This window comes from Necator americanus, chromosome IV, assembly GCF_031761385.1.
Source record: "Necator americanus strain Aroian chromosome IV, whole genome shotgun sequence".
NCBI classification, from domain to species: Eukaryota; Metazoa; Nematoda; class Chromadorea; order Rhabditida; family Ancylostomatidae; genus Necator; species Necator americanus.
The window spans coordinates 4,130,018-4,139,503 of NC_087374.1; the positions used below are offsets into that span (position 1 = coordinate 4,130,018).

The 9,486-nt window shown below is 39.0% G+C and overlaps 1 protein-coding gene across 2 annotated transcripts; it reads right to left on the bottom strand.

Annotated features, from left to right (window-relative positions):
• Window positions 1-247: 247 nt before the first annotated feature.
• Window positions 248-6,255, bottom strand: RB195_000346 (uncharacterized protein; the record flags this gene model as incomplete). 2 transcript variants are annotated; one of them, XM_064196625.1, is made up of 13 exons in its annotated part: window positions 248-345; window positions 1,107-1,211; window positions 1,789-1,861; window positions 2,097-2,172; window positions 2,235-2,369; window positions 3,110-3,189; window positions 3,252-3,349; window positions 4,419-4,624; window positions 4,675-4,829; window positions 4,903-4,968; window positions 5,177-5,236; window positions 5,875-6,021; window positions 6,202-6,255. In XM_064196625.1, 13 exons carry the CDS (start codon window positions 6,253-6,255, stop codon window positions 248-250), a joined length of 1,353 nt encoding a protein of 450 aa, XP_064052505.1. The 2 variants fall into 2 exon arrangements, with proteins under 2 accessions (XP_064052505.1, XP_064052506.1); XM_064196624.1 differs by lacking the exons at window positions 248-345; window positions 1,107-1,211 and having other exon boundaries at window positions 1,745-1,861.
• Between the last annotated feature and the right edge of the window lie 3,231 nt (window positions 6,256-9,486).

Sequence of the window (9,486 nt, forward strand, 5' to 3'; positions counted from 1 at the left end):
GACAGCGCGTAATTCATCCCGTTCGTCGTGTTTTCGCAGACTTCGCAAGGAGTTTTGTCTCTGAGTGCTTCTGAATTCTTACTAATGTCTCAAATCTTTGGATTTATGGAAGGAGAGGGTTGTGCATTTTCATCGTTATCCATGCAAACTGCGGTTAGGTCACGAAGAACTGCATCCCATTCACCTGAATTCATATGATGCAAAATATAGTTGAGGAAGAGGTCCGTGCTTTTGAAATCGGCGAACCCTAACGGTATTCTGCATCCTGCTTATTGTGGAAATGTTTTCCTCTCGAGATTTTGTTGACGTGCTTGAAGGGACGGTAATATCTTGGAAACAAGTGGGCTGAAAATGGAAAATAAGGCAACAAACAACCAACAACATGCATTCGTGAGACGGTTCGCACTTATAAGAGCTGGTTTCTTGACTGTGTTTCGGTTTATTTCTACTCCTGGTTATCCTATTTTCCAGGAACGATTATTGATTAAAGTTCTACGTAACCTCTCCAAGAAGTGGTCAATGGTCTGTGATTTCATCCGCGTAATTGATAGTCGAACTAGTTTTTTTTTTTGAAAAATTCAGACTCGAATCAAAACTCAGGATGTAACCTTTCTAAGCCACCAAGATTCAAGACAAAGGAGTTCACCAGTTGCACCTAGGTTGTTTCCGATTGCTACAAGCTTGGACAAAAGGTGCTTGTAAAGTTGTAAACAAAGACAAAAAAAGTGTAAATGACTGGATTAGAAAAGTGCTGATTTTTGATGAACGCAACTCAAATTGCTTATTGAAAACGTGATTTGATTGATTTCTCAAAAATTTCAGTTCATACCTCTACAGTGCGAATTGTAGTAGGGAAGAGTGATTAATTTTTCAGCCCAGCGATTCTTTTTCTTCTAGTCAAAACAAAGAAATACTCTGTTAATCTTTTGCTATTTTCTGTTTTGATGCTGGTAAATTTCCTTTTTTACTACACGAGAGGTTTGTTTTTAGGTTGGCGCGGTAGTTCAGTGGTTTTTTTTTGTATAGTTAACCGTTATGGTTAAATACAAACATTTATTTCATTCTGCTAAGTACATGCTAATGACATACATTGTTTTAATTCCTACCTCTTCCAACAGGCGCAGCGCAGTCCTCAAGATGTTCCGCCGTGACTGTACGATCGCGAAAGTCATTGTATAAGTTAGATACGCGTTCGTGAAACTTAAACGATTCTGGATTGAAGTAAATGCTTTCGTGCGTCCCAAGCGGATTGATTAACGGTGAACACTTTATTCTTTATATCTCTCCTTTCATGTTTTCGTTGCGCATCGCTTGTACTCGTTTCAACACTATCGTAACTGGACCGTAACCCAAGCCCTGTACCGTAACCATAGTCACGCTAAGAAAATAGCAATTCTCATGGGTCGTAGTGCAACGGACTCAACTGACAGTTTCAACAACACACATATTTGGCCTCGGAATTGCTAACCAACGTACAGCACAGCGACAGTTCAAGAAGTTTCGCAGTAGAGACGAGAATCTTAGAGATGAAGTCATCAGAAGATGACAACGACTAGTTGAGAGCAATTATCGAACCAGACTATCCTACAAATCTCTTGAAGTTAATACTCAGCTACGTCCCCAGCAGAAGTTGTTTGCTGAATATAACTACGGGGGAATGCATCGTGCTCGACTGATTGAACCATTTTCAGAAAACATACAAATAAATAAATAAATCCTGCATAAAACTACTATGATGTATTTATTATGATTCAGACGCATTCGAAATGATTTCTTGTAAACATCTACCGAATTCTCCCAACACCATCCGTTCCATTTCCTCAATCACGCTACTTGGAGTATTTGTAGGACATCCTGACAACTGAAAAATAAGGTGTTGAAAACGAAATTCTGCTTGATGCGATGAAAGTTCACCATAACTAAGAGGGAAACGTTATGGGATTGAAAGAAAGAAAAATCTGTTTTTTTTTTCTTCCTCGCCTATTTATTCGAACTATCACATTTACATGACATTCAAATTAGCGGGCTCGTAAAGTCCCACGCATCTTCACTGTAAAGGGGTCCCCATTTCCTCTCATAACGCTCCGAATACTAACCGATTCTTCCGCCTGTGCGACAAGACATAATGTTGCTGCTTCAATTACTTCGTCTGTCATATAGAACCAGGGGTACCTAGAACGAAAAACTGATAAGAGAAGTTATCTTCAGTCTCGTTTGTGAAGAAAACCACATACGATCGTGGATCACTGTGAGCTAAAGCAGACTCTGTGTCAGACTCGTTATCTGACAGCGGAGACGACGGAGAATCCGCAGTGACAGAGGAAGCAGTTGCAGCAAGATTCATCAAAGCAGAGCTCGTGGTGTTGTTCCTAAACAAACTGCTAGTCAAGATACACGAAGATAAAAAAATTAAATCTGCGCTGAAAGTGCAAAGGTTACGAACACCCATTGATTTTCCCAATTTCTATCAATTTTTTTTATGTACCTGGGATCCCTAAGTCTTAGCAGATTTCTTCGAAATAATAATTTTGTAATCAGCTAAAATTTAATTTTGGCTTCGTTGAACGATTTTTCGAAGAACAGGGATCTTTTTGACCGTCTTTTATGAATCAATCAATATTCACAAAAACTTTCAACGACAGAATGCAGTAAAAAAGGAGCCGGGAATGAATACTTCAAACGAAGATGGCAACTTTCTCAATTTTGAGGATGTACTTTTCGAATTTGAGACTAATCCCCTCAGTTCAGAATTGTTGCTATATCCGTAACTAGCGTATATAAGAACTTGCAAGTGTGGCTTCAATAGGCCTACAGAGACAAAGTAAAGAGAGAAAAGCACAGAAATCAGGGGATAAATAAAATAAATAAGTAAATATATATATAACGTATATGTTTTGTTTTTTTGTTGACCAACACAGCAATGATTATGTGTAATGAGTTTGCTGGACATTTCTCCTGAACAATACTTTGTTATTGTAATTTTCATTTACTCGTTGATAAGTGGGTTATCTTACTTCTTATTTATATTTTATATTAGATTATCTAACTTCCGTTCAACTGGCGTGTAATATGTGCTCGTTTTGTAGTAACCAGAAACGGAAAAAACAACCTATCATGTCTGCTTGCTCTATCTCCCTCAGTGTTTTGACATCCTTGACATTTACATCGGCTTGTGCAAGGAACTTTAGCCTATAGAGCTGTAGAATAGCGAGTATAAGTGAAATGAACATGAGAAACGATAACCAGCCTACTTCGAAGCACTCGCAATAATTCTTCAGGCATCCGCTTTTTTTGCAATGACAGCCTTTTTGATGGAGTCTCTCTGCATCCATTTTGCCACTTTTCACCCCTACAACAGAGCCAATTACAAGATTACAAGATTAGAGCACTAATCAGCACGAAGCACCTAAATCCAATTTTTTAAAATCCGTTTGTCCGTATAACCCGACCAGCCAGAATATTATAAAATATAAGAGTCAAAGTCAAAAATTGGTGCTACGCGGATAATCTGACTACAAAGCACCGTTCTTTAACGGCCACCGTGTGTTGAATTGCTGAGAGAAAAAACCAAGAGAATACCAAATCCTATATTCCAGCTGCTCTATTTGGACAATATATACAGTAGATGATATAGAGTCACATCGATTCACTTGTTCCACAACGGCTTCCGTATGAAATGTGAGTAATTGTGATACTTCCAACTTGACAATGGTCGATTCAGTGTAGTCTTGATGGACATGGAACTCAACACGCAGTTCACTTGTCTTTTTTTTCTTGCTACATTTAGCGGCAGGAACGTTCTACCGGATTTGGCAGGATTGGAGTTGACCACTGAAGACCCGATGATTAAAGCCAAGAAAACCAAATAGGACGTCACAGAAAACCAAATTTGAACGGATTTGGAATTATTTCTCATGCATCCTGTTTTCCCCTTACCATCTCCGCCAGTTTCCAAACTTAGGAACTTCAACGGCAAAGAAATCCCTAACGAATAATGATGCCACAGTCAACGAATATTTTAATAAATTAAAAAATGGCGGATCTATAGCACAGTAGACTGAGATCGTACTTAGAAAAAAAGATGATTTTCCTCAATGAAAACCCTTTTTTTACTATTCTTACCAAACGATCGAGAACTTCTCTTTCTCAACATCTCAAAGTAGGGAAAATGGAAGAATTCTATAGAGATGATAAGATGTATGGGAAATCATTCAAAATAACAGTTTGTGAAGTCCTTTTGTTCGCCATAGCTAAGGTTACAAGTTGAACACATGTTGAGACTAGCCATTATATAATTGGAAAGAAGAAGGCTTTCCTCTAGCATTCTTTCACCTTCGAACTACAACAACGAGAGAAAACAATCTCCAGTGATAAATCCTATTGTATTGGAGCAAATAAGTAGAATATGGTTCACTCACCTATTTTTGGCTTAAAAGCGTTTGGATTCCTCTCTAAAGACTGCTTTATGGCCTTAGAACGATCCGCGTCATGTTCCAAGTTGTTGTGGCAATCTTTGCAATTGCAATCCAGGCAGAATTCACCATTCGCGAAGCAATCACAATAAAGTTTTAAACACATTGACTTCGTACAATTACATGGTTTTCTTTGTCCAGGCAAAGGTTTCCTAAACAAGAAAGAACTTTTGACAAACAGCTCGATCTAACACTAACTCACTTCTTCGGTTTAGTTACATTATAGGTGTGCGCGAAGGGATGATATACAGTAGAGGAGGAAGAGTTCGAAGAGTAAGGTTTTGATGTGCTAGAAACAGGTTGAGATATAGTAAGACTTGACTTGCTTAGCAGATCCAGAGGCGGCTGATGCATTACCTGAAGTGGAAAATTGTGTAATGATGTGCTCTCACTACTATAATAAAACATTAAACATCTAAAGGAAACTAACATTTGAGCTGAACTGAGCATAGACAACTGGAGCCTTCGAAATGTTTGATCCTGTTGCATGAACAGCCTAGATCACAAATGGTTCAAACATTAAAACATAACCAGTCAAGAATTGTCCTCTTTACTCCGTTCTCAGTCCAATGTTCACTGTATGTTATTGCTACTGATAAGCTCCACCAAGAGAAAAAAAAAACTGAGGTACACAAGGAATAAGATCTGCGGTGCGGAATAGTTGGACCTCTTTATATAGGATACGACTCAGAATCTCAACTAACACGATGTGGAGCAGGTGCTATCCTAACATGCTGCAGTTCCTGTGGCTGAGTGGATGAACCCTGTAAATTAGCATTTACATTACTGCTTAAAAGCATAACAACAAAAAGAGGAGAAGCATAAACAGAAAATAAACAAGTAAATATATATAATACTATTATCACTTATTCATTAATTCCCAATAAATATATGATAATAGCAAAAAAAAAACGAACGATACAAATGAATATCTTGGAAGTAATATATTTTCATCATATCAGGTAATAACGTAATTGTATTACATATTAATTATAAAATTATTTCTGGAGATGAGGAGAGAAATCGATGTACGACAAGCCCTATCTATTGTTTCAAGAGCAAATTTACTGTAATTCATATTTCACAAGACATCTCTCATGCAACCATCGTAAACAAGGAAGATTTTTTGCAATGAAGAGGACCAAAGAGGACTAGCATGTAAGGAGCGGACTGATATAAAGCACTGATTATGGCAAAAGTTCAAAGGTGCACTTCTCTCATCGAAGAGACATGGAAATGCTTTGTGTTGAAAATATTAGGTTAGACGAAGACATTGCTAAAAGAACTTATTGATGAAGAAATTGTCCCAAGATCATTGAAAAAAACGTTGAGTAATAAAAAAATATATATATATATAATTGTGCTTAAGATGGAATGGAACAAACTACACAAAGTATTTGACCTGACGTGTAACTGCATACTGCTCAGCTTGAACATATGTTCCATCCTCGAGCTGGATGTAGTCTTCTTCACGAAATACTTCTGCAAAGTCGTCTTCTTCAAGGTAGATTGGTTCTACATCACCGGTAGTTAGAATTCGTTCGTAGATCTAGAACGAAAATTCAGACAACCGGCACAACCAATTTACGTTTACTACGCAACACAACTTGTCCAGACCACTTATTATGTAAGAAGTTAATTTATTGCGAGTGCTGCTTTTCGTTAAGTCTTTTTCGTTCTACTATCTAAGAGAGGGAGTGGCTCACACAAGAATCAACAGAAGACTCACAATATCACGGGAACCGTCTAGTCCTTGAACACAGCTGCCGCTTCGCTCTCCCATATGCACTGGAACAAAGAGCCTAGAACACTAGCTACATGTAAAGGTGAGAAAAGCTAATCAGATGTGAAGATGGGGAGAAGCAAACGAAAATATAGAACGCAATATGGAGGAGCAATATAAGCACACAAAAATGACAGAATTATTTTTATTATATTTTCTACATAGTCGCTTGGTCACTAAAGACAGCGTATCACGAAAATGGCGAAGTGCGGAACCCAGACGGAGAACACTGAGTTCGGAGTTTGAATTACGAATATGAGGGTGCTCATGCCCAATTCCCCTAATTATTCTGAAAAACGGCGCGGGAACAGCGTTTTTTCCTACGAGGTAATTTAAAGTGCGTCTTTTCGTACACGCTTCGGTTCTCTGAAGCACCCTATTCGCCGGTTTTACTTGAATGGGCTAGCAAAGAGACCTTATTGATCTTCTAACGCTCGCTCGTAAAATGCGGCATGTGCACAATACTGGAGCGTTTTCACGTACCTCGTAGGAACAAACGTCGTTTTTCATGACGATTAGGGAGGTTGAGTGAGGCCACGCCCATATTCGTAATCTACAAACCGAAGTCGAAAAAATATAGTTGGGGGACACTGAGTGGCGCCCTTATTTCGCCAAGTAATTATTAATTAATTAATTAAAAAATTAATTAAATTAAGTAATCGACCCCTAAGGCATGTGCGTTTGTCTTAGAGGATCCACGACATGTGAACAAAAGCGACAGTGAGTGCGCCGCCCCAGCTACATTCCTTTCCCTCCTCCCTAAACCCTATATCCGCCCAAGAAGGCTGCAGCATGGTTAGTTTCGTGATACGCTGCCTTCAATCGAGGTGTTGAAGCTACCGTTCGCGAGATTTTTGCCGTCTATGGAAGGTATCAGATGAAGCAACAAGAACTTTAAAGGCATCACCAAACGAATCTAGTGTGGTACGGGTTTCAGGCGGGTAATACCTATACGGGGTCATAGATTGTGGGGAAGAGGGTGATTCCTTCTCATCATATCATCTTCATCCCTCCTTCTATCAGTGCAAACGGACGACCGGAACGCTGTTCCTTACGACGGCTTCTGTTGCAATGCGCAGCCATTGCGCCTCGCCCCTCCTGCGATTTGGTTTTCGGCGAATCACAGGAGGGGCGGGGCGCAATGGTTGCGCATTGCAACAGAAGCTGAAGCTAAGGAGCAGCGTTCCGGTAGTCCGTTTACACTGATACAAGAAGAGATGAATGGAATCACACTCCTCCCACAATCTACGACCCCGTACAGGCATTACCGCCTAAAACCGGTACCACCCCAGATGTGCGGGGAGATGACTTTAAAAAAAAGGAATGAGAAAACATGACAAAATGAATCGCTCAAAACATAACGAGTTCTTTGCAAGGAAGATGGGAGCAATTAAAAGAACAACAACAGAGAAAACGCTTCTGAGGAATTCTTTGTAAAAATTTGATTTAAAAAAAATGCAAAAAAAAAAGAATTTCGCTTCGACCCACGACTATTGTTCGACATTTCGACACAGTATAAGCCTCAGTGACCTTATCTTCTCGACTGAAGGATAGAGTGAATAAGACGCACGGTTTTGATCAATTCCCACGGGAATGCGCCTACGTCATCTACCCCAATTCAGAATCGTTTGAAGTTTATGAACGTGTGAATATCGTCTTCATTAAATTCAAAACACAAATGATCTCAAGAATGTTCCATCTTGTCCACAGGACACTTCAATACTTCCCAATTGTGTCTATTCTCAAAAAAAAAGGCCTCGAATTATTCTTTAACCCAATATTCAACCATTCTAGGTTTAGAACTGACTGACTGACGTTCTATCCTGGATTAAAAGTGACGTCTATCTTCTCCAGTCACAGAGAATTAAAGTTCTGAATTCCGGACAACTGAATTAAATTAGCGACTTTAAGCTGCTTCCTCCATTTCAAAAACCTCCGAATAAAAATCCACAGGTGACTACTTTAGCAGAAACCAAATTTTTTTTTAGTATAATGCGCTGCTTTTTTCAAAATTCCTCCAGAAACTTCTTGTCTCATGTTACTAACCTCGTAACAGGTAACTTCATAGCACGATCTCCTTCAGTGGAAAAAAAACTTCCGCTCTTTCTCCTAAAAGGAGATCGAGGTATGAAGAAAAAAGACGAACAGAAAAGACAGATTTTAAGGTTGAAATCATATCAAGGATAATCAAAGGATACCGATGCAGCACCAGCATTCGCCTCCCTCCTCGCTTATTTAGCTTTCGCTGTTTTTTTTTTTAAATGTTTTTGAACTACAGGAAATCGAGGTATGAAGAAAAAAGACGAACAGAAAAGACAGATTTTAAGGTTGAAATCATATCAAGGATAATCAAAGGATACCTTAACTAGGATAGGATAACTTCGAAAGAAAAAAAAATTTAGTATGAAAAAAAGTTTAGTAAATTCTTGGAAATCTGAACCGAACAAAGAAGCTTAAGAAAAACAACAAAACTATGATGGCTTTCATGTGCTTCATAAAAGGAAACCAACCTCATTTTTTGTTTATTCGAAACGAGGCCGTAGTTATTAATCCGCATTTACATTAATGGAAATAAAGGAGACGGAAAATGATGCGCTCCGTATCATTCGAAAGGTAATACTTTTGAACAGTACTACGACAGTTGGAGGGGTTTGCATTTATGTTTTCTTGTTATGCCAACAAGGTTTAGGTGAGACTTTATTATTGGCATTACGTTACGACAAATTCGTCTTTATCAAAGGCCTGAAAATGGTTCGAGGTCTTCGATGTCATGCATATCTCATTAAATTAGGGTTGTGTTCTCCTTCTAATGCGATCTTTTTAGGAGAAGTGATGATGTGTCAGTGCAGAGATAGATCTAGTGTTACGAGAAAAGATTTGTTCCAACGTAACTTCACCACTCATGGTGAACACCATCACAAGTCTGACGTAGCATCAGAAAAAAAGATGCCGAAACCAGGAGTCTTTCGACTGTGTAGAGTCTTGAAAGCATGGAATCATGAAAAACTGCAAAAACACGCCATCCTGGAGAAAGCAGGCTTAGTTAGGTTAAGATTAAACTTGACTTAAAATCAAACGCAGAATCAGGATTGCTAGCGAACGATAATTTAGCGGAACTGCAATCTCCAGCCTTCCTTATTGTGCTTTCGAAATACGCGCTCTTGGTGAGGAGCGCGTCGACTGTCCTGCATGAGGATACGCAGTCTCCCGGATGCACGATTTCATCACCAC